The sequence below is a fragment of the Suncus etruscus genome, chromosome 10 (genome assembly GCF_024139225.1).
Source record: "Suncus etruscus isolate mSunEtr1 chromosome 10, mSunEtr1.pri.cur, whole genome shotgun sequence".
NCBI lineage: Eukaryota > Metazoa > Chordata > Mammalia > Eulipotyphla > Soricidae > Suncus > Suncus etruscus.
In genome coordinates this window covers 16,239,072-16,263,991 of record NC_064857.1, presented here as the reverse complement: position 1 = coordinate 16,263,991, position 24,920 = coordinate 16,239,072, and the positions used below count along the sequence as shown (strand labels likewise).

General features: G+C 42.0%; 1 protein-coding gene across 1 annotated transcript; it reads right to left on the bottom strand.

Moving 5' to 3' along the window:
• Positions 1–1,731: 1,731 nt before the first annotated feature.
• On the bottom strand, positions 1,732–19,422 carry PAG1 (phosphoprotein membrane anchor with glycosphingolipid microdomains 1). The gene is made up of 6 exons (XM_049782018.1): positions 19,243–19,422; positions 15,315–15,366; positions 12,688–12,784; positions 7,697–8,301; positions 6,891–6,950; positions 1,732–2,655 (listed from the first exon to the last, which is right to left on the bottom strand). The coding sequence occupies exons 1-6, from the start codon at positions 19,365–19,367 to the stop codon at positions 2,284–2,286; spliced, it is 1,311 nt and encodes a 436-aa protein (XP_049637975.1). The 5' UTR covers positions 19,368–19,422; the 3' UTR covers positions 1,732–2,283.
• Positions 19,423–24,920: the final 5,498 nt, after the last annotated feature.

Below are 24,920 nucleotides of genomic sequence, written 5' to 3'. Positions count from 1 at the left end.
GTAGTTTTACACTTTTAGAGATCACATCTTGGTGATAAAAAAAATTAGCATGAAACTTCCTAACACTGGATTGGTCATGCATCCAGAAAGGATAGAAATGCAACATGCACAAACAAGAACTCCATGACATAGAGATAGTTGGCTCAAATGCATTAAAACGAAAGCAATAAAAATCTCCAGCAAGACCGAGACAGTGCTAACGATGAATGTGAATTCAAAGAGTATGGGCCTTATGTTTTCCTGATCAACTTCTTTCTTACCAAATAGTGTTCATCCATTATCTCCTAATCCAAGAAAATTGTGCACATAACTTTTCAGGGAAGAGACCAGGCTGATTGAAACATGTCAACTACATAACTAGTTGGCCTCAACGTAGCTCACTTTACAATATCAGAAATGTCTAGCAGAGTAATCACAACACCACGCTGTGAACACAAGGGCAAGACAAAACATGCTAATGAGGTGGCCCCTATTTTCCAGCTACTTCATCTTCCCAAGAGCATTCTTTTCGTAATCCAGGAAAACAGCAAGCTTATGCAATTTTAAGAGTCACAAATGTCACAGAGACCCAGAGAAATTGCCTCTTGTTTTTTCCTTTAGCAAGCTAGAGAAAGTTTCCTCTCCATAGTGGCCATTTTATAAGAGTGTTTCAACCTGACTCCTTTTAAAATAAAAAGTGAACAAGTTGCTCAATGTTGGCCTTCTAAGATCTAAGGAGATGATTCAATTCAATGCTGGCTGAGCTCTCTGTCTAATTTATTTCAGCCACTGATTCTGGTAAAATAAAGAGGAAAAAATTCCCAATGGGCAATTTCTATTTGTAAGCACTGGACAGCAGAACCTCTCTGTTGTCCTAGAAATGTAACCAAGCCTAATGGAATGATAATGTCACTCTGAGATTTGTGATTTGCAATCATCCTAGATCATACTGTGTTTTCCCTTTTCATTTCTTTTTACCATTTCAAAATTTCAATATTTCACACCAGAAACCATTGAAAAGGATCATTTCTATTTTTTCCCACTGACTTCTCTAGGGAGCCAGTCTATTCTGACTAGGAGTTCCAAGTACCATTACAAAAGTAGAGTCTTTTAAAAACCTTCACTGTTTTAAACACTTGGTTAGAGAAAAAAAAATAACGACTTGTAATTATTGAGCTAATGTGCTTTATGATATCTTTTCAAAATGAGAGTATAAACAATTATACATAAAATCAGAATAGTTAATATATATTTCTGGCACTTTCTAGAAATTAGGCATTAAACATAAAACATCTTATAAATTTATATAACAAAAATAAATGTTTCCATTTCAACCTTAGATAGAATGCCTTAGGATAGCAGTGAATGTCAGAAATTTCACACCCTGGGTGTGGAAGGAGGAGCATCAGAAACACACATTCAAGTCCACAGCCCTTTGGAGACCATGCCAAGGGTACCATTAAAACATGTGATTTATGCCCCAACATAGAGATTAAGGCTCTCTGTTTTGGAGGAATGAGCTCTGGACTAAAACAAGAAGTACCACAATATCCATGAAAATACTGAAAAGGCTCAGAAGTGTTTCAAATACTGGGATGGGGTGGGGGAAGTATTTGTTCTGACTAGAAAAATAAAATAAAGCCTCTAAAAAACGACTTCAAGTATTTTGGGAGAGGAGATTAATGGGGAGTGCCCAAATTTGTAGGAATAAAGAACCTGACAGGGAAACTCAAGGGCCATCCCCAAAGGGATCCTCCCGTAGGGAGGGCTGACAGGTGTGTAGCTCTTGGATGAGTTTGGGAGAGAAAGGGAACTAGCATCTCAAAACACTTATGGAAGGCAAAGGCCAGGTGGGAAAGCTTCCTGGAAAGGAATCATGAAAAAATGGGAAGATTTCAAGAGGAGAAGAGCCATATGTTTTGATGTCAGCAGCAAACAGTGAGAGGGAGGAAAGAAATAAAAGCTGGGGGTCTTGTGAATAGCTGAATTTTGGGTGGACTTGTTGATAAGTACAGTTCCTCCTTCATCCTGGCTTTCTTCACGGAGGGATGAAAGCCCTGAAATTCAGGGCTTCTGCAGGGGGAGCAAGGGTGAGAAGATGTGCTTAGCAGATGCACCATGCATCTGGTGCAGCCAGGTGCGTACCTCACTGTTTTTGAAAGTAGGCAAACAAGGGGCCATCTTGGATTGCCTTCAGTTTCCTAAAAGCAGCTTACATGTATTGGTCCTAGGACAGTGCTTCTTAGCTCGGTGGAAGAAAATGCTTCTAGAAGGCTGGGGGGAGGTGGGGTCTCTGTTGGGTTGCTAGAGTCTGGTGACATCTCTACATTGCTGCAAGTCCCCAATGCTCTCATAGTCATTCTCCTTTGGGAAGGGACTATAGTGGCCATTCGTTTCCAAATGGGCCTTTTCTTCTTCTCTATTCAGAGTCTGTATTGCTTCGTAGTCGGGCTCGGGCTCTTGGCTTAGTCTCCTGGTCGTTGGAATCACACTGACGCTGTTGCTGGGAGTTTTCTCAAAGTCTTTCAAGGTGGCATAGAGGTCACTGCAGGAAGAAGGGGACCTCTGGGTGGCCCCTTCAATAGAAGTGTAGGTGGCCTCTGGCACTTTCAGTGACTGTCCTGATTTATTTCCTGGCTGTCCTGGTTTATTTACTGATGAATACATCGCTGAGATCTAGAAAACAAAGGGTGATGGAGTCAGTAACTTTGAAGCTTTGACTTTCCCCTTTTTCAGGAACCAGCTAGTTAAGCAATAGTGTGTGTGTGTGTGTTTATACATGTGTATATGTCCTTTAAAATCGGTTTCTTCTTTATTCTTTGATTAATTTCCCTTTTCTCTAGTTTAAATTTGGTTTGTTTTTAGTGCCATACTCAGTGGTACTTGGCTGCTTACTCCAACCTTGGTGCTCAGGGAACCATGTGTTTGCTGGGAAATATGGGGCAGGGAAAACATCCCAAGTCATATTCCTTGCCCCGTTTTCCCAGTATTACTGACATATTATTGACATATAATATGGGAATTTATAATGTACAAGTATACATATTATGAATTATTTTATTATTTCAAAAGTCACATATTTAATATGGCTAGTAAAAAAAGGCAATATATGTCTAGTTAACACCTACCTTACCCTAATTACCATTCTCATTGTGGCATTAATATTTAAGCTGTATTTTTAACTTTCAAGTGTGACAATTACCATGTTGTACATCAGATTTCAAGAATTTACTAGTTACCTAGCTGGAAGTTTGCATCTTCTGACCAATAAATATTTCTCAGTGTCCTCTACACCCCAGCCCTAAAATTAACATTCTACTCTATTTCTGTTTGTTAAGCTTCGACATAACAAAAGAAGAAGTTGCCAATTTATTAGAAAGGCAAATTCCTGAGTCTTTTCTTAAGCCTTTGAATCAGAATCCCTGGGAATGGGGCCAGTAATCTATACTGGTTCTAATGTCTAATAAATCGTGAGAATCACTTAATGACCATTATTTAATGTTTGTCCTTCATCCAAGTGGTCTGAAGTGGTTGTGGTAGTATAAATCTCCTATTCTATTATCTTTTTTTAAACTTCATTATATATTATTAGTTACATATATATATATATATATATATATATATATTTTAAGGTCAGCTTAAGGTTTCTCAGTAGGAAATTCATTCTTATTTGTAATCATCCAATTAAATAAATTTGGAGACAATAGGCTTATGGGACACTTTTTGATGGGCAGAACTGGCTGTTTTTCATTACAGGGACTCAATCTCAATAAGATAACTGTGTCATCTCATATTGGCAATGGTTTTTATTATCTTTGATAACAATGGACTAAATGTATTGATTAAGAGATTTGGGGATAGGACTTTATTGTTAGAAAACACTTGGAAATAAGTAAAAATGTCAGTACCTGTCCTTATCTTCGCCTCAGTAATGCATTGATTTCCTCAGACACTCAGGAAATAAATGAACATGCTTTCTGACAGATGCTTGGCTTCCTAAGTGTGGAAAGATATTTCCCTGCTTTCACATTATCTCACAGACTGTGGATGAAGTTTCCAGCTGGCCGCCAAAGCTTCCTACGATGTATGCTAACTGGTCATTTGCATGAGAACTTTTCCCCACAGGCTGCTGGTTCAGGATTGCCAAGCCTTGACAATCCAAAGGTTTAGAGTCAGAGAAACTATTGTTGAGAAACTCTTGGCCACACTGATCTGTCTGCTCTAATAAAGAGGAAATGAACGTTCTGATCTTAGAGGTCTTAAGAGACAAGCTTCTTGGAATGGAGAGGGCTCAGTTTATGAATTTAAGAAGAATAAGCACAGGTCTGTCCTTTTTCAGAGTAAAGTACAAACTTATGGAAACACTTCTCATACAAACAGCTAAAACTGGACAGATGACATGGGGGTGGAAAGAACCAGATATTCCAGATTTATTGTTAACCTTCACACATAACATTTATAAGCACAAACACATACGTTGCATAGAACAAGGAGAGTTGTTCCCTCACCACTATTTCTGTTTCTCTATTCAATTTTCCCCCCTCTCCCCTACCATAAACAGCCAACAGTTATTGTAAATACTTGGTTCTTCTTTTTGTTCACTTTTTTTTTTTAAAATTACAGGTTCTTTCACTAACTTGTAACTAAGTATTATCTCCAGGCATGAGCATTACATGCAGAAGCTGTCACTGTCAATTTTACAAAATGTCACAAATATTCCTATATTCTTTCTTTATTTTTTGATTATTATTTCTAATTTATACACTGGTTTCTCTTCAAGTCCCCTCACTAAATAGCTAAATAACTTTATGGTCATTTTTAAAAAGCCTTTCATTTTCACTATTCAGCCTGTAAATTGTTATTATCCTCTTAAGAATTACTCTTTTCCCATTTAATTTTAATTTTTTTTTAAATCAAACTTTCCCCCTATCATTCTCTTAAACTGGAATAATGACACTAAAAACACAGACCTCAGTTTCAATTAGGACTAACATTATATTACACAACTACACAAATAAGTGATTTAGGCTTATTTTTCCAAAAGCATGTATCATTAAACTATTATAATAAATGGATATCAATTTACAAATGGTTATCAGAATTAAAAAGAAGTTTTTATTTTATAATAAATTCATTATGATAACAGGGTCCAGTTTTTCTTTTTAAAAGGAATACCAGAAATGCAAGAAGAAAGCAATTTCAATTTTAAATCAGTTTTTTATGCTGTTATAAATTCATCATTATATCAAGGCCCTGTTCTAAAAAAAACCTCACCAGAAATGCAAGAATAATAAAAATCATAATTTCCCCCCCCACACATTTTTGACTTTTGGGCCACATATCTGGTGCTTCTAAAGGCTTACTCCTGGCTCTATGCCCAGAAGTTACACTGTGGGCTCAGAGGAATATATGAGGTGCTGGGGATCAAACCCAGGTACATCACATGCAAGGCAAGTACCCAACCCCCTGTACTATGATTCTGGCCCCAGTTTTGACTTATTTTAAAGGGTTAGTTTCCCTCTTTTGTAGTCTACATTTGTGTCTGAAGTAGCATTAGTCTGGCTCCAGAGTGGGAAGCAGGAAAAAGGTGTCGTTTTGGTTCTGGCTAGAAGACACTGCCTTAAGGGTCTGAAGATAAAACATTGAAAGAAATCCTGAAAGGGTCAGGGCTGAATCTAAGGAAAGGGAAGAAATTAGGTGTCTAGGATCACTTACCATGGGTTCCCTTATGCAACCTGTGGTTAGAGGAAATACCACCAAAATACCACCAAAACACTTCTACTTTTTAAAACTTTAGCAAGGGACTGAGCTCTTTTTTTGTTTTAATTTTCTGAGTCTGACATAGGAGGAGAGACAACTATACATATAAACATCATCTGAGGGAGTACTCACAAAATTATTTCACTATAATGAAAATGCCAAATTAGAAGCTTGAAGTTGAGAAATTAAGGTCCTCAGCTCTCTGAGCCAAACTTGACATAATAGTGTACTTGATAGTTTTTATTATTTCAATGCATCACTGAAAATTCAATTAGTGAATTATTTTGTCCCAGTGCTTCAGAGAATATACGATTTTTTCTTTTGGTTTCTGGGCCACAGGGATTGCAAGTGAACCCTATTCACTGTCCAATCTCTCTGGTCCTATCTAGTTCTTTCTCCTTGGCCAGTATGTTCAATCCACACTCTGGCCCAGAAAAGTATCTCCCAAAGCTATCTGCTCTTAGCTTCCAATACTTCTCATTTAGACCTTCTACTACTGTTCCCTAGCCTGTCTCTGTGCTCTTCAACTTATGTAGATACCTAATACCTACCACCTCTTCCTGTTTCTGTGACTTTCCAAACCACCAATTGATTCTCATCTAATGTGCATTTACTGACTGTTAGCTATAGCTGACATACATCCCATACATCCCATTTGTTCTTGTTTTCTTCCTTTCTCTTTTTTCTTGACATTTCTTTCTGTGTGTGTGTGTGTGTGTGTGTGTGTGTGTGTGTGTGTGTGTGTGTGTGTGTGTGTGAGACACACCCGGTGACACTCAGGGATTACTCCTGGCTATGCACTCAGAAATCGCTGCTGGCTTGGGAAACCATATGGATTGCCGGAAATCAAACCTAGGTTTGTCCTGCATCAGCTGCATACAAGGCAAACACCCTACCACTGCACTGCTGCTCCTTTTTTCCTGATATTTCTAAGTTAGCTTTCTTATTTAGATGGTCACTTTATCTTGTCTTCCTATTTGTTTGATTGTCTGTTGGTTGCCCTCTCTGTGCCATGCCAAAGGTAGCATCTCCAAACCAAATACATACTGAAAAATATTCCTGCCTTTTGAAAAGAAGAGTAACAAACTGGTGAGTTTAAGTGAGGGCAGAGATCTATCTGATACTGAAAGTTTTCTGTTTAATAAGCTCACCTCTTCTTCTGTGAGGGTTGGATCTTCTTCCCGAGATTTGTATGAAATGGAACTGAATCTCTGTTAGAAAATATATAAAAAGAGGGAAGTTAGTATGAATCTGTGATTCAATGTTTTTTTTTTTTTATTTGGTTTTTGTTTTTGGACCACACCCGGTGACACTCAGGGGTTACTCCTGGCTATGAGCTCAGAAATCGCTCCTGGCTTGGGGGACCATTTGGGATACTGAAGGATCGAACTGTTGTCCTTCCTAGGTTAGTGTGTGCAAGGCAAATGCCCTATAGCTTGCACCACCACTCCAGTACCACTTCAACGTTTCTTTTGCAAATGTTTTGACTCATCTATCTTTTAAAGATGTTTTGAAACCTTATATAGATATAAAACCTTATTATAAAATCTTTTACATGTTTTCAAATGCTTTGTAGGCATTTTCAAGGAAAGAGATTCAAAGCACTTGGAGATTAAATATTTATAAATAAATCTACTGTATAATAGCATTTTAATATACAATATTGATCATTTCTTCTAGTTTTATTTTTGGGGACAATACACAGAGGAACTCATGGCTTATTTTTGGTTCTTCACTCAGGGATCACTCTGGGAAGGACTTGGGACCCTAATGGAATACTGGGGAAAAAATCAGGTTGGCCATGTACAACAAAAGTGCCCTATCCACTGTACTATCTTTCCAGTCCCAAATTTCATTTAATTTGTTCCTTAAATTACAAATAATTTAATAATCTAGGAATGAACCAGATTCCCACCATTGACACATAAATGCATGCAACATGCGTGCTGCTGCCCACCTTGTTGGTTTCCTCAGTCTCCTCTGCCATGCCTTGTTTCCCTTCCTTTCCCTCTTCTTTTTCCTGAAGGTTTTCATTCTCATCCAGAAGTTTAGCAGGGACAGGGGGTGGAGGCTCCTCTTCGGGCTCGCAAGAATTCCCCTGAACACTCTCTGCATGAAGACTCTGCCGACACTTTTTGTTCCGATCCACCGAGGCATATTCTGCAAAGTCACCTTTGCTGTCCGTTTGGGTCCCTGGAAGCCCTTTCAGAGCTGCAGAGGACTTGGGCCTGCAATTGTGGCCTTTCCCTGCCTGTGTGGCAGCGGCCACCTCCTTGATCTCCTTCACTGTTTCATACAAGCAGTCTTCTACCATGTTTTCTTGGGAGGAGCTGTCTTTGAGCACTTCATACGGCCCCTCCATTCCCAGACCAGGGTCCCCATCTGCGCCCCTCAGGTCGAGCACTGTGTCCACCACACTCTCCGGAGGGATTTGGGGCAGTTCTCGGCTCTGATGACATTTGGACTTTGTGGTGCTGTCTTGGGAGTCCAAGAGATCTGAAGCTGATGTCTGGACTTCCTCATAATGTTGCATGCAGGTCAGAGTGCTGTCTTCTGAAAGAACTGGGAAAGCAGAAGGATTAACATTGCTTAGTTGGGGCCAGAGAGATAGCACAGTGGTAGAGCGTTTGCCTTGTATGTGACCGACCTGGGACGAACCCAGTTTGATTCCCAGTATCCCATATGGTCCCCAATCTGCCAGGGGCGATTTCTGAGTGCAGAGTAACCCTTGAGCACCACTGGGTGTGGCCCAACAACCAATCAATCAATCAATAAAAATTTAAAAAAAGGTGCTTGCCTTAAAAAAATAAAATTGCTTAGTGATTCAGCAATTGTAGAAGATAGACTTAGGTTCAATCAGGGGACTAGTTTTATTTTATTTATTTATTTATTTATTTATTTTTATTTATTTATTTATTTATTTTTGGTTTTTGGGCCACACCCGGCAATGCTCAGGGGTTACTACTGGCTGTCTGCTCAGAAATAGCTCCTAGCAGGCACGGGGGACCATATGGGACACCGGGATTTGAACCAACCACCTTTGGTCCTGAATCGGCTGCTTGCAAGGCAAACACCGCTGTGCTATCTCTCCGGGCCCTATTTATTTATTTTATTTTGGGGTTTTTGGGCCACACCCAAAAAGGGGTTACTCTCAGCTATGCATTCAGAAATCGCTCCTGGCTTGGGGGACCATGGGATGCCAGGGGATTGAGCTACAGTCTGTCCTAGGTCAGCCATGTGCAAGGCAAATGCCCTACCACTGTGCCACCGCTGGGGGGGCTAGTTTTTTTTATTGGACTCAAGGATGTACCTCCTAGATGTCTGTCACTTGATATTTTTTCTATTATTTTTTTGGGGGGGGTGGAGGGCACTCTGGTGATTCTCGGCCAGCCACAACCATATTCAATGTAAGGATCAGAGAGTATAAAGTGCTCAAGTTCTGCAGTGCTGGAGATTACCTGGCTATTCTGGCTGTGCTATGGCAGACAGGGCTGCACCCAGCGATACTTGGGGGACCATGTGGTTCTACGGGTCAAACCAGAGTTGGACACATGCAAGGCATGTGTGTCTTTGAAAATCAATTAGTTTATTTAAGTACCATGCATACAAGGTTGTTCAAAATGCATTTGGTATTATGTTGAATATACATAATACATTTGGTAATTGGTATAATACAGTTGGTATTTCTTTTCCACAAATACAAAGTTATTCATGATTAAACTTCAATACAACCCCCTTCACCAATGCATATTTCCTACCACCAGTTCCCTTAGCCTTCTAAACCCTGTTCTCTCTCTCTCTCTCTCTCTCTCTCTCTCTCTCTCTCTCTCTCTCTCTCTCTCTCCAGGTCCTGTTAGCTGAAACTTCAATCACATATAAATGGAAGGCATTCATCATATCTTCCCAAAAGAATAGCTGACAGATTGTCTTGCTAGACTCATAGTTACTTTCAGCACTTCTTGTGACTCATAGGTCACAAGGGAGAGTGCCCAGTGTGACAAGAGAATGAAGACACATCATGAAGTCAATCTGGGGGGAGGGACAGAGAGTCCAAAGGGAGAATACCTGGCAATCATTTGCTTTCTCACAGGAATACTATGATTCCCCATGATCCTATGGCCTGAGAACATAACAGTATTCCATTATGTCCTGAGTGCTACACTTTGCCCACAGGGAAAAAATGAACCTGGAGATAGCAGCACAGAAAAACACCTGTGGGCCTTTAAAGAATATATCTGCCTTCTTGCTCCACCTAGAATATGTATAAGCCAAAGGTGAAAGACTAACATGTCACTGTAGGAAGTCATTCAGGCATAGCTTTATTAAATATGCCTCTCTCCATGTACCAGGGAAGGCTAAAATACTGGACTCTAACCCACTGGAGTATCTCAGGGTCTGAGTAATAGTATACAGCAGGTAAGGTATTTGCTTTACCTGCAGTCATTCTGGGTTCAATCTCCGGCATTCCATATTGTCTCCTGAACACCTTCAGGTGTGATTTCTGAGCAGAGTCAGGAGTAACCCCTGTGCACTTTCAGGTGTGGGTCCCAAACCAAAATCAAACAAATGTACTATCTCTATGATTTTAGGCTTTCTCTCCTTCCTTCCTTCCTTCCTTCCTTCCTTCCTTCCTTCCTTCCTTCCTTCCTTCCTTCCTTCCTTCCTTCCTTCCTTCCTTCCTTCCTTCCTTCCTTCCTTCCTTCCTCCCTCCCTCCCTCCCTTCCTTCCTTCCTTCCTTCCTTCCTTCCTTCCTTCCTTCCTTCCTTCCTTCCTTCCTTCCTTCCTTCCTCCCTTCCTCCCTTCCTCCCTTCCTTCCTCCCTTCCTCCATTCCTTCCTTCCTTCCTCCCTTCCTCCCTTCCTCCCTCCCTCCCTCCCTCCCTCCCTCCCTCCCTCGCTCCCTCCCTTCCTCCTTCCCTCCTTCCCTCCTTCCTTCCTTCCTTCCTTCCTTCCTTCCTTCCTTCCTTCCTTCCTTCCTTCCTTCCTTCCTTCCTTCCTTCCTTCCTTCCTTCCTTCCTTCCTTCCTTCACCACATCTGGCAGCCCTCTGGGGTTACTCCTGGATCTGAGCTCAGAAATCACTCCTTGCTTGGGGGACCATATGGGATGCCAGGGATCGAACCCATGTCAGTCTTGGGTCAGCCACGTGCAAGGCAAATGCCCAACTGCTGTGCTACCACTCCAGCCCCTGATTTTAGGCGCTCTATTTTAGTTCATTTTGGAGGGATATTTGGGTCACACCAGTGGTGTTCAAGACTGGCTCTGTGCTAGGGATCACTTCAGCCAGTGTTTGGGGGGACTCTATGAGGTATAAGAGAAGTTCCTAGTTATCTGAACAATCTTGCACTCTACATAATCTATGCAAGCATAAATTATATAAATATATAAAATTGTATATTTATGTATACACAGTCATGATTCCTAATTTTAATCTCATATACTTTTGTAATAATCTATCTTTATATATTATGTTTAGTCTTTATGTAAGTATATGTGTGCATATGCTTTTACCATGATTTTTTTTCAACTGTTGGGGCATATCCAGCTGTGCTCAGGGATTACTCGTGGAAGAAGGATCTTGGGGGGGGGGTTCTTATGTGGTGCTGGGAGCTAAACCTGGATGCTGTGTACAAGGCAAGTGTTCTACTTGCTTATTTTATGTCTCTAGTTCTGTAATATTAGTTTTAGTCCTTTTTAAAAAAAACTATTCACTTTGGATTCTCTAAATCTGGAGCCTAGGATAGAGTGAAACATAGGCACGACTGAGTAGTTTTTCAAAGGAGGTGCTCATTTCTTGTCCTTAAAAACAAAAATGAAAACAAAACAAAAAAACAATGACCTCACTTAATAGAAATAGAGCCTCTTTTAAAGTGATGGAAGAGAATGATAATGGATCTCTCAATGCTTCTATACTCAACACCAGCAGCCTACTCCCATGTTTTAAATATTTAATCATTACTAAGGGGTGAACTTTTGCCCTGTTTTTCCTGACTGTTTTTGTTTGGGTGGTGAGATCACTGGCATTGGGGTCTGAAGACTCTGGAGTCAGTTAAGACCCCTTCCCTCTATCCTTACATGCGAATGGAGGTAACAGGAAGGCCTCCTACCACAGGCGGAAGTACTTAGCACATGGAAAGTAGGTAGCAAAGGAAGTTGTATTTTGTTTGAGAACCCCTGGAAGGGCTGTGTGTAGTGTGGTCCTGAAATGGTGCTCAGGACTCAGATGGCCAGGATCAAAAATTACAGATCCTATCGGTTTTAAGAAAAATTAAAGACATTATTGTAATAATCTCAGAGTTGAGGGCCGGAAGGACTGACCCATAATATGATGTGGTGAGCCACAAAGAATGGTAAGTGCAGTTAAGGAAATAACTACACTAACAACTATCATGACAATCTTAAATGAGTGAGAGAAGTAGAATGCCTGTCTTGATACAAGCAAGGGTTGGGAAGGAGGGAGGGGGCCATTGGTGGTGAGAATGTTGTACTGGTGAAGTAAGGTGTTCTTTTTGACTGAAACCCAACTACAATCACTCATGTAATCATGGTACTTAAATAAAGATTTTATATATTAAAAACAATTACAGATCCTCAGAAAGCTAGTGGCATAGCCATAGGCAAATTCTCAGTCTCCTTACTCCCCAAATGCTCCTGTCTTTATCCTGGGGACTTGTGAACTGGCCGTTTTGTTGCCTATAATGAAGGTTTAAGGTGAAGAGAAAAACCTAGGCTACAAAGGGGCTCCATGTCACTCCAGGAGTGATATGGTGAAGGAAGGGATGGGAAGAGTGGAGATTTGAGATAGAGGAAGAGGCTGGAGGCAAGGAAATGAATTCACACTCAAAGTGGGCATGAACCCATGTTTGAGTTGGGGATACCACAGTTGAGGCAATCTCTTCCTCTCTGAGAGGGTGAAGTCGAGCACACAAAAGCCATGTGGGCACAACTTACCATCTCCATTGGTCAGCACTCCATTCTGTTCACTGCTCACAGGGGCATCGGTGGCCAGGCTAGTGATGGAGCGACTGAACAACTCCTTGTCGGAGGTCTGCCAAGAGAAAACAAGCGCCCTCCTGAATCCCTCCTTCTGCACAGCCTAGGGGTTCCCCCACAGGCTATTTCTTCCACAGACAGAACAGAAGCCACTCAGGAACCAAGCCTCATGTGCACACAACTGAGACCTAAATGAAGTGGAAAGACAATGAAATCCGATTTCTCAGTTGGATTAGTCATCCTTCAAGTAGCCAGTGTGGCGAAAGGCGACTAAATCAAGTACGCTTCACTGCGGAAAATTATACTGCAGGAGGTTGTCCAGACTCTGAGGCCAATGGAAAGCTTCCATCCTCAAAATCTCCCACCTGTTTTATCTAAAAATGATGAACTTCAAAACTTAGAGGGCAGGGATGGAAGCCACAATTGGCAGTGCTCAGGGCTTACTCCTGGCACTGTGCTCAGGAATCATTCTTTTTTTTCTTGCTTTTTGGGTCACACCCGGTGACGCTCAGGGGTTACTCTTGGCTTTGCACTCAGAAATTGCTTCTGGCTTGGGGGGGGGCATATGGGAAACTGGGGGATTGAACTGTGGTCTGCCCTAGGTTAGCGCATGCAAGACAAATGCCCTACCGCTTGCGCCACCACTTCACTTCCTCAGGGATCATTCTTGGCAGGACTCAGGGAAGCGGGGAGGAAGCCCAGGTACAATATCTCCTGGGCAATTTCTTCTGCCTCTTAAAGTTGCATTAATAGGAGCCTTCTGGAGGGTCCAGTGCTGGTCAGAACTGACTTCAGCACAGAGCAGCTAAGCTTAAGCCTTTATTTTTTGAAAGTTTTGCCAGCCAGGAAAACCGTGGGAGGCATTGCCCTCTTTTGTGTGAAGGGCACAGAATTCCAGCTGATTTTATTTTGCTACAAAATCCTCACTGATTTGATATCAAATCTTTTTGTTCAGTCTGTGATGCTTTAAAAAGATGTTCTGCCCAATATTACTTAAAAATCAGGCCACTACAATTATGCGGCAAGGGTCAGTATGTGGTTAAATATGGTAATGTCACTGAGAGCTATTTCATTATTAGATAAATTTCAGGTGTCAAAGATCACCAAAACAATCACCTAATCCAAAGGTTTGCGAATCTCTCTCTCTCTCTCTCTCTCTCTCTCTCTCTCTCTCTCTCTCTCTCTCTCGGTTTTGGGATTTGGGGCCTCCCCCAGTGACGCGCAGGAGCTACTCCTGCCTATGAGCTCAGAAATCACTCGTGACTTGGGATGCCAGGGATCAAACTGCTGTCTGTCCTAGGCTAGTGCGCGCAAGGTATATGCCCTACCGTTTGTGCCACCACTCTGGCCCCTTTGTCAGACCTTTTTGACAATGCCAAGAGCTCCTGAAAATCCAGGAAGCCTGGCCACCTACGAAGTTTGGGGGGGTCCAACATTCACTCTGGTTGGCTTAGCGAGCCACTAAGACCTTTCAGCTGGATCTTGTTTGGAAACAGGGTCACCATAAATCATGGTTACTAGCTGGAGAGTTAGTATAGTAGTTAAGGCACTTGCAGGTTTGATGCAGCCAACGCAGGTTTAATCCCTGGCAGAGCATATGGCTTCCCTAGTATTGTTAGAGGTGATCCCTGAGCACATTCTGATCGGCTACGAATCCCCCAAAATAAAATGAAACAAAATTCTGGACTGTTTGAACTTTTCCTAGGTGGCAATCTTATTTGTCCATGAAGTGCAACAGAGGCAAGCACCATCCAAAACAGTTTAGTTGTATTATGCAGTTAATTCTAAGTTAATTTTTGGTTGGTGCATGTTCAGAAATTTTCATTGTCGCTAGTTTGTGTATTAAAGCCCCGTATACAGAAGCTGGGGTGTAGATGGAACTAGTTCAACGAGGTATCACTGGACCTCATTATTGTCCTTATAAAAAGAAGAATCTTAGAGACATTTACAGGGAAATCTGCTTGAAGAGACACAGAGGAAGTCCCCCCTCCTGGTATCTATTAAGTTGCCCAGTATGTGACCCTTTGTTAGGGCAGCCCAGTGCATACACAACAGCTGCCTTGGGACAAAGGCAAGAAAGAACATTCCTGAAGAAGGCTGGATCTAGGCCAGAAAGATAGTTCAGGTTAAGGCACTTGCCTCGCATGCAGTCGACCCCTGTTTAATTCCTAACACCACATATAGTCCCCAGAGCACTGCCAAGAGTCAGATATAGTAACTGAACATAGATGTACTTGGCCCCAAACACCCTCAACCCCTTTTACAAAATAAAGGCTAGAGTTACCAGACAACTTGAAGGCACAGTGCAGGCCCAACTGACAGACTCCCACCCTACCTGCATCAGTTATCTCTGGCTGTGAGGGTAAGGCTACCTCAGCAGGGGCCTGGAGATCACTCTCTGGGGCAAGAGCAGATTGGCCTCACACAGCAAGGCCTGCTCTCTATTGAAGTCACATACCAGGCCCCAGGACACAGTCTTTTCCCTTGGCTTCCTTCAGGCAATAAAGGTGTGGGGCCTACACTTAGGTAATGGCTGAAGACTTCCACACACATGCTCATATATTCACACACATGCATAAACTCACCACGTTCATCAGGTTCTCATCATCCCCACTGTGTTGCCTTGGTTTCTTTTCTCTGGAATGAGGAATAAAACATTGATTATTCAATACGCCACCTAAAATCAAGCCTATTCCTGTTTTCTATTTTTATTTTTCGGTGGGTTTGGAACAACACCAAACCCTCAGCTTAGGAGCTGCTCCCAGTTCTGTGTTCAGGAGACCATGTGATGTAGGGTCAGAGCTGGGTTCAGCCTATCCGAGGCAAGTGCCTTCTCCCCAGCTCTCTTCCTATCCTACCTAATCCATAGTTATAAACTTCCAAGGGTCTCCCAGGAGCCCAGTTAACTCTGCTGAGGGGCTCTGAAACAGGGCTGGCAGGACTCATCAGTATGTGTGTTTTTGTGATTTTTGTGTATGTTGTGTTCTGGTGTGTGTGTGTGTGTGTGTGTGTGAGAGAGAGAGAGAGAGAGAGAGAGAGAGAGAGAGAGAGAGAGAGAGAGAGAGAGAGAGAGAGAGAGAGAGAGAGAGAGAGAGAGAGAGAAAGAGAGAGGACACTACTCTGATCCCTCTGTGAGCAAAAAGTTTTCAACAAGTTGGCAACCAAAGCCAAAGGTTCCGAAGTGATTAGAGTGCTGGATCTTAAAAAAATAAAAATAAAGACCAGAGGATTCTCTTTTCTGGACTCAGTCTCTGCAGTCTTTCCCTGCAGTGCGATTGAGGAAATAAAGAGAATAGACAATACGCGTTGGCTCGCTGAGAAGGGTAGATACTCTTAGGATGAGTCATATGTATTTCCAGTCTATGGAAAAGTTCTGTCAAGTAAAAATAGAATTTATTTTTATTCGGTACACATGAAATAAAGCCGTTTGGTACAGAGCAGCTTTTCTGCACATATGTAAGGAAAGAGAGACATCTAGTGGGCAGTCACATAATTACAGGAAAGGACAACATGATGGGAGGAAGGAAGGGGGAGAGATGGAGGGAGTGAGAGGAAGAGAAAGAAAGAGGTAGAGAGGAAGAGTGAGAGAGAAGAAGGGAAAGGGAGGGAGAGAGAGGGAAAGAGAGAGGAAGAGGGAAGGAGAGAGGAGAGGGAGGGAGAGGGAGGAAAAGAGAGGTAGAGAGGAAGAGGGGGAGAGGGAAGGAGGGAGAAGAAAAGAGAGGGGGAAGAGAGGAGAAGGAGGGAGAAGAGAGAGGGAGGGAGGGAGAGGGAAGAAGAGGGAGAAAGGGAGAAAGGGAGGGAGGGAGGGAGAGAGAGAGAGAGAGTGAGAGAGAGAGAGAGAGATTCCTGGCAGGAAAAGAAGGCCTGGAATCTCTAGAGTTTTACTGTAAAGACAGAATGTCTGAACATCGAGCATTATGGAAATTACTCCTTAGGGTTATGCTTTTATTTTTTATTTTTTGCTTATCCTTTTAGGGTGGAGAAGGGATGCAGAGAATGTCTAGGTGGGAAAGTAGAAGAAGGAAGGGAGAGAAGTAGAATTCTAATGATATAGAAAATAGAGACAAATGAGAATAATTGGGGGCTTGAGAGATAGTATAGTGGGCAGGACACTTGTTTTGTATACTGCTCACCCAGGTTCAATCTTTGGTATCCTATGTGGTCTCCCAAGCCCACCAGGAGTGACCCCTGAGTGGAAAGCCACACTGTTGGGCATGGACCCCAAAAGAAAACAAACCAAAATAATTCCTTCACACATAGCATCTCTCTTGTAGGGAAATAAATCTGTTCAAAACCGGAAATTCCTGGATCCAGAGAGATAGCACAGTGGTGGTAGGGCATTTGCTTTGTGTGTGGCCAACCTGAGATGGGCCTGAGTTTGATTCCTGGCATCCCACATGGTCCTTCAAGGCTGCCAGGAGCAATTCCTTTTGAGCTCAGAGTAAGAGTAACCCCTGAGCACTGCTGGGAGTGGCCTCAAAATAAAAACAAATAAAAACTGCAATCCCACCCACAATCAAAGCTTTGCCAATGTCCTTGCTTCACCACTCAACTACAACTCTCTGCAGAGACACCAATCTGACCAAAATTTCAGGGATGCTGGCATTTGGGCTGATATCACCATGACTTTTTTTGCATTAATGTGGGCATACTTCCTTTGCCTTCTCGTACTTCAGGAAGGCCTGGCAGCAGAAAGCACATCCCACAAAAGTCCCAGCATTGGCCACAGTGCTTGAAATTCTTGAACTCTGTAGCCTGCTGTGCTACAATTCCAATTTTTTAAACTACTGTTATCCCAGTAGGAATACACCAATTTAGACGGTAAGATATATTTGAAGCCAACGAATTTCAGGAACACAGAAATAACAGGAAGATGAACTAGCAACAAGAACTTAGTTAACCTTCTGACAGTGACTCAATGGTCTCATTAAAAGATACAATAATTTTCACAAATTTTCTTGTTCCTGGGATTATTGTTTCTTTCCTTTTTTGTTTTTCTTCTTTTTTAATCATTTTACTTTCACTTACTGTGGAAACAATTTTATCAACTATGTGATATATAATCTTTAAGTAAAGTAATATTTATATATAAAAGAAACTTCAGTCCTAAATTTAAATGATAACCCTTTCAAAACCAGCTTACAAGAAGTCCTCAGTAACTCTACAGAATATCACAAGGTGCAGTACATTAAGTCTGCCAACTGATGGGAAAGGTAAACATACATTCAGACATGGCTGTGTCATGCCCAGAATAAAATCTGCAAAAACATCCTTCTGGAAAGTTTCATCTCTCAGGTTCCTTTCAGTTGCTTCCCAGAAAAAATAAATAAGTGATGTCATGCAGTAATCAAAGGTGTCCCAGAGCGCTTTGTAGCAGAGAAATAAGTCTATATTTTTGTCCTCCCCCTTAGTTGGTGTAGGAAGTCTGGGGACTCCACTAGTGATTCTAGGTTCAGTGTACAGGTACCAGGAGGCAGTACTGGTCTGGCCCTATGATGCTGGGGACACCTAAGTCATGCTGGTAATATTCAGGGAACTCCAGATCTGCAGACAGAGATGCTGGAGGACCTGTGGTGGCAGATAGAATGGGCTCCACACTGCCTCCAGCTCTGGGAAGGAATTTTGTATTAATTCCATTTCTGAAAAAGCTGGTGTAGTGAGATTCTAGTTTCTTTTGGGAGGCCTCACTCAGGGACTCTCAAGGCTTACTTAAGCCTCTGTTCTTTAGAGGTCACCTCTGGCAGTGCTAGGGGCTATTTGCAGTGTCAGAGATTGAACTGGGGTCAGTCTCAAGGAAGATAAATGGATTCCCCCCATATGCTATCTGTTTGGCTCCAATATTCCTCCCACCCCACCCACCCCTTATTTTGTTTTTGAGTCATACACAGCAGTGCTCAAAGCTAATTCCTGGCTCTATGTTGAGGGGTTACTTCTGGTGGGACTTGAGAAACCATATGAAGTTCTGGGGATCAAATCTGGCTTGACTTCATGTAAGGCAAGTGCCTTAACTGTGCACTCACTATCTCTTTGGCCCCAGATTCCAGAATGAACAGACATTCCCTATCCAGACAAAGGATGTGTCATTATAAAGTTTAGGGGGATCCACTGGCTCTTTTGTTTTGTATTGTGTTGTTGCTGTTTGGTTTTTTTTTTGGGGGGGCACACCTGGTGACACTCAGGGGTTACTCCTGGCTATGTGCTCAAAAATCATTCCTAGCTTGGGGGACCATATGGGAATCCGGGGGATCAAACTGCGGTTCATCCTAGGCTAGCATGGGCAAGGCAGACACCTTACCACTTGCGCCACTGCTCTGGCCCCAGGCTCTTTTTCTGAAAATTTTTTTGAATTTTAAATTATTTTTAAATTTATTTAAAGCAAATGTATCACATAGTTGACATAACTGATCATAATACATTTGTTTCAGGCTGACAGAAAGCAAAGTTATTAAGAAATAGAAAGAGAACAGAAAATTAAAAAATAAAGTGGAAGAAAAAAGGGGAGAGAGTTCATACCTGTCACAGCTGGAACACAAGAAGACGAGGAAAGTGATGAGGAAGAAAGTGGCAACGGCTGCCAGGCTCCCCCACAAGACAACTTGCATGTGCCCTCCGCTCAGCAGGCTCCCGATGGGGCCCATGGTGGGTGCTGGATGCCCAAGTGATGGCCGGAGTCAGTCCTTCGGAGGAGGTGCCATGGGGGCCAAGTGCGTTGTCTTCCTGGGAGGGTGGATGGAGGGGAACAAAGATTTAGGGACAAGAGCTCATGAGGCAACACCAGACCATAGAGAGGCTTCAGAGCTGACGCTTGCCTCAGCCTGAATTGGAGCCTCAGCAAATCTCCTCATAGGCTAAACCTTTTTTTCTTTTAACCTGAAGGTGTAAAGAGGATTTTACAAGTACCTAGCACAGTGTTATATGCTTGTCCTATTCCTTTGGTAAGTCTATGGAGTATCATCATTTGTACCACCTACTTAATGGTGCTCAGGGGCTATTCCTGACTATACTCAGGAATGACCTCCTAATGGTACTCTGAGGACCCTATGGGGTACAGGGTATCAAACCAGAGTTGACATAACTCTAGGCAAGTGCCTTACCTGCTTGACTATCAGGCCTAAATATGACTTTTCCTTTTTTTTTTGTTTTTATTTTTGGGCCACACCCAGTGACCTCAGGGGTTACTCCTGGCTCTGTGCTCAGAAATTGTTCCTGGCCCGGGGACCATATGGGAGGTCTGGGATCGAGCCCAGGTCCAAGGCAAACACCCTATTGCTGTGCTATTGCTCTGGCCCCTGAATATGACTTTTTAATGTCCTTAAATAAATTCAGATTCTGCTTATTCCCTAGCATATATTTTCTTATTTGGATTTTTTTTACCCCAAACAATATAAAATGTTTATAAATATTTTCAGAAAATTGCAATTTGCCTCTTCTCATACGTATTTCTATGGCTCTGTAAATCTGAACTTCTTCAAGAAGATTGGAGGTCAAGACAAAGAATAATATAGAATTGATGTGACATTTGCTTGCTTTTGGGAGATGGTTATTTTCAGTCACCTATCACTAGACCTCTGTGAGCACTCAAGAATTACATTATCAGAGACCAGACTGAATATGCAAGCTGTAAGCCTTGCATGCGCTAGCCTAGGACAGACCTCGGTCCAATCTCTCGGCATCTCACATGGTCCCCCAAGCCAGGAGTGATTTCTGAGTGCAGAGCCAGGAATAACCCTGAGTGTCACTGGGTATGGCCGAAAAACCAAAATAAATAAATAAAATAAAAAGAATTACATTATCAACGGATAAAATGCAAAAATGTACATGTAAAAATGCACCACCAGCAGCAAAGACATCACTTATAAACAGCTACAAATCACCTAAAAAGTTGTATTGAGGATATGTCAGTTGCTGGCAGGTGCCTATAACACTCCTGGATGTTTTCCCCACTAGACAGCATTGCCAGGAATGTTAAAACCCATTTTAGGGCCCAGGAATTGAAAAGCAGAGACACGGTGTAAGAACTTTCCAAATGCAGCAGGTACTGAGGACTCCAGAGGCCCCTCAGAGATGCTGTGAGCCCACACAGAGGAGGAAGGCTGCTCCCAGCACCAGCTTTAATAATTCTGAACATAAGTGGTTCAGATTCATTTTATTAAATACTTATTGCTATATTTGGGGAGCTTGCTGTGATGCTGCTTAGGGCTTATGACTCGCATAGTGCTCAAGGATCACTCCTACTGGGCTCAGAGATTGAACTAGGGTCAGCTACAAGTAAGGAAAGTGTCTAACGCCCTGCACTGCTAGCAAGTTTGAAAAAATAAGAGTAGTAGATGGAGGCCAGAGCAATAATACAGCAGGTAAGGTGCTTGCATGCAGCCAGCAGCTTGGCTTCAATCCTTGTCACCATATATGATTTCCCTAAGCCCAGCTCAGAGTGATTTCTGAGCACAGAACCTGGAGTAAGCCCCGAGCATTGCTGGGTGTGGCATTCTCTGCCTCCCCTTTTCTGCTCCCCAAGAGGGAAGAACTTACAGTAAATAATAATGATCTCTCTTTAGAGAAGCCTTGTTTTAAGATCCTTTGCACTCAAGATATTACAATGTAAAAGGTCTATCTTCTCACTAAACGTGAAGTCCCATAACTAAAACAAGTCAATACATCATTCTGTCTTATGATAATGAATCAGGCTTCCCCCCTTTCAAAAATTATTTTGCAAGGATAATACTTGTAACTAGGAGGATTTGCAACTAGAAGATTTATGGTCATTGTAATAATGACTTTGAGCTGTAGATTATTTGACTTGAAAGTTATACAAAAATTGCAGTAATTGGGGCCAGAGTGGTAGCACAGCAGTAGGGTGTTTGCCTTACATGCTGCTGACCCAGGATGAATGCAGGTTCAATCTCCTGGCATCCTATATGGTCTCCTGAGCCAGGAGTAATTTCTGAGCGTAGAGCCAGGAGTAACCCAAGTGCTTCTGGGTGTGGCCCAAAAACAAGACAAAACAAATTGCAGTAATGCAAAAACTACAATGATAGATTTTCCCTGAGAGTATTTAGCATTAAAATCTAGCTGACATAAAGATGTTTGTAAGCTTTCCAAAAAATATATATGAAATTTAGAAAACATAGGTATATATATTTTCATAAGGCTGAAAAATATGTCAAATTATGAAACTTACAGCCAATTATTATTCAAATTTATCAGCAACTTAGTCTCCTTTCTTTTGACTTTTTAAGACTAAAAAGTTTTTATTTCATTAGAAAGATTGGCACATATCTATGTACTTTTCTTAAATTTTGGAAATGTTTATATACTTTGTATATGATCCATTTTAACATATATAGGCAAGTTTTCGCAATAATCTGTGTTACAAGGATGATATTTTGTCACAATAATTGTATTTAACCTTTTGTTTTAAAGTTTGTGTAAAATTGGGGTCGGGGTGATAGTATAGCTGATGGGCATTTGTCTTGAATGCAGCCAGCACAGGACGGAGAGTGGTTGTCTCCCATATGGTTGCATCCCATATGGTCCCCTGAGACTGGCAGGAGCAATTTCTGAGTGCAGAGCCAGGAGTAACCCCTGAGCTCCGCTGGGTGTGACCCAAAAACCAAAAATAAAATAAAATAAAGTATGTGTAAAATTGATATAGAATATCTAAAATATCTAGAATATCTAAAACCAATCAGATTGGCACCTCTGCCCTCCATCCAGTGAAGGCTGAGCAGAGAATAACACAAAATACTGTCCATTTAGGGTCACTGGAATAGCCAGAAGTGAGCTCCCACGCTGGCCAATTATTCAATACAACATCACTCAGCCACCCTGATTCCCAACACATGACTTATTGTTTCTATTCGATTCTTTCCCACACATACAATTCCACTGCCCATTTATATTTTCAGACCTACACTGTTACTCCCAGAAGATTATCCTGATTATACTTGGTGTTGGGTTTTTGTTAAGGAATGATCTCTCCCACTATATGTGGGAGTCACCCTTTGTCTCTTGTGAAAATACTGGGGGGATAGCACAATTATTTATTGAGAAATGTGAAATAATATATATGAATAAAATAACATATATTTAATGGGCCTGGAGGATAGTTCAAGGGCTATTATGTGCAGTGCATGCTTTGTGGGAGAGTCCCCAGAACACTGTGGGAGGGACCCTTGGTTTCATAAACAACTTAGTCTATTGTAATTTATTGTGTATACTTCAAATATATTTACTCACAGTTCCAAAGCATAGTGCATTTTAAGAAGCACAAACCACAGATATCTCTATCCATTGTGCGCCTCTCTTCCCTTCCTTTACAATAAAATTTCATCATCCATTCATAAAGTAATAAGTTCTTAGAAAATATTGTACTATTGTATGAAATTTCCTTTCCTTCCTTCCTTCCTTCCTTCCTTCCTTCCTTCCTTCCTTCCTTCCTTCCTTCCTTCCTTCCTTCCTTCCTTCCTTCCTTCCTTCCTTCCTTCCTTCCTTTCCTCCTTCCTTCCTTCCTTCCTTCCTTCCTTCCTTCCTTCCTTCCTTCCTTCCTTCCTTCCTTCCTTCCTTCCTTCCTTCCTTCCTTCCTTCCTCCCTCCCTCCCTCCTTTCCTTCCTTCCTTCCTCCCTTCCTTCCTTCCTTCCTTCCTTCCTTCCTTCCTTCCTTCCTTCCTTCCTTCCTTCCTTCCTTCCTTCCTTCCTTCCTTCCTTCCTTCCTTCCTTCCTTCCTTCCTTCCTTCCTTCCTTTCTTTCGTTTTTCGATCACACCCAAAGGTGCTCAGGGGTTACTCTTGGCTCTGTGCTCAGAAATCATTCCTAGCAGGCTCAGTGAGTACTATATGGGATGCTGAGATTCGAACCACTGTTCATCCTGGATTGGCTGCATGCAAGGCAAATGCCCTGCCACTGTGCTATCGCTCCAGCCCCACCCCCCCTCTCTCTCTCCAAGTGGAGGATGATGAAATATAATAAATTATGTGGGGTGCCTAGAATAGGGAGAGAGAAGATCAAAACTGATGATAAGCCTAAATAGAGGAGGCAGCTCAGAGAAAGTGTGTCAAAACTCCCTCCCACTAGAATTTTCCAAAAAGGAACTGAAAGAACAACTTTTTTTGGAGGGGAAATAATACTATGGATGAAAAAATCTCACAATGAAAAGAATGATTAGGCTCTGGCACAGGTTGACTCAGATACACATAAGACCTACAGACCAGGGATCAAACCAGTCACAAGCCCCGTGGGTGTACACCTTTACTATACTTCATCAGCATATAGTAGTAACACTCCCTGTTTTTCCGTAATGTTTTTCAAATAAGCATGCCAGGGGCCAGATTGGTAGCACAGTGGTTGGGCATTTGCCTTGCAAGTGGCTGACCCAGGATGGTCATCCCATGTGGCATCCCATATGGTCCTCCGAGCCAGGAGCGATTTCTGAGCGCCTCCAGGTATGACCACAAACAAACAAACAAAGTCAAATAAACAGCCATTAAAGTATCACATCCCACTTTTAGGCCTTCAAACTAGGTATTAAACCTGCCTGAATTATGTGGTGAAATATGGTAAGTACAACCTCACGGGAAAGCTAAAGCCAGAGGCACACACAGCCACAGCAGGAGTGAGGGCAACATATGCCTTGCACCTCCCATGTCCTAAATATACTTTTCAGGGCCTAACTGCATGTGCAAGTTCAGGATGCTCATGGCAGGACCTCCTGGTCCTGTGATTATTCCCATGGTAGAGAAATCTTATCTCTTCTTTTTCTGTACTTCAGCTCCCATGAACCCCTGCATGTTCTCTGACCATCTGAAATGTTTATGAGCTCATCTACACTGAGACATGGTCTCCTCTCCAAACCCTCATTTTATATAGTTTCAAACTACTGTAGCAACTCATCATTGAGAATGGTCAATTTTTGATTTTATAGTCATTATGTTGAAAATTCTTTGTGAAGCTGGCCTGAAAAATACTTTTATCCTTTTATATGCTCAGAAATCACTCCTGGCTTGGGGGATCATATGGGACGCCGGGGGATCGAACCGCGGTCCATCCTAGGTTAGCACATGCAGGACAAAAGCCCAGTTGCTTGTGCCACTGCTCCGGCCCCTTAGTTCACTTTTTTTTTAATGCATCTTTTTTTTTTATTTTTTATTTTATTTAAACACCTTGATTACATACATATTTGTGTTTGGGTTTCAGTCA

Excerpts from the sequence above, each read along its gene's own strand:
- PAG1 (XM_049782018.1), bottom strand. The coding sequence starts at position 19,367 with ATGGGCCCCATCGGGAGCCTGCTGAGCGGAGGGCACATGCAAGTTGTC. Across the intron at positions 8,302-12,687 it reads AGTGCTGACCAATGGAGATG|TTCTTTCAGAAGACAGCACT; the intron begins GTAAGTTGTGCC and ends CTGCTTTCCCAG. Across the intron at positions 2,656-6,890 it reads CAACCCTCACAGAAGAAGAG|ATCTCAGCGATGTATTCATC; the intron begins GTGAGCTTATTA and ends TTTGTTTTCTAG.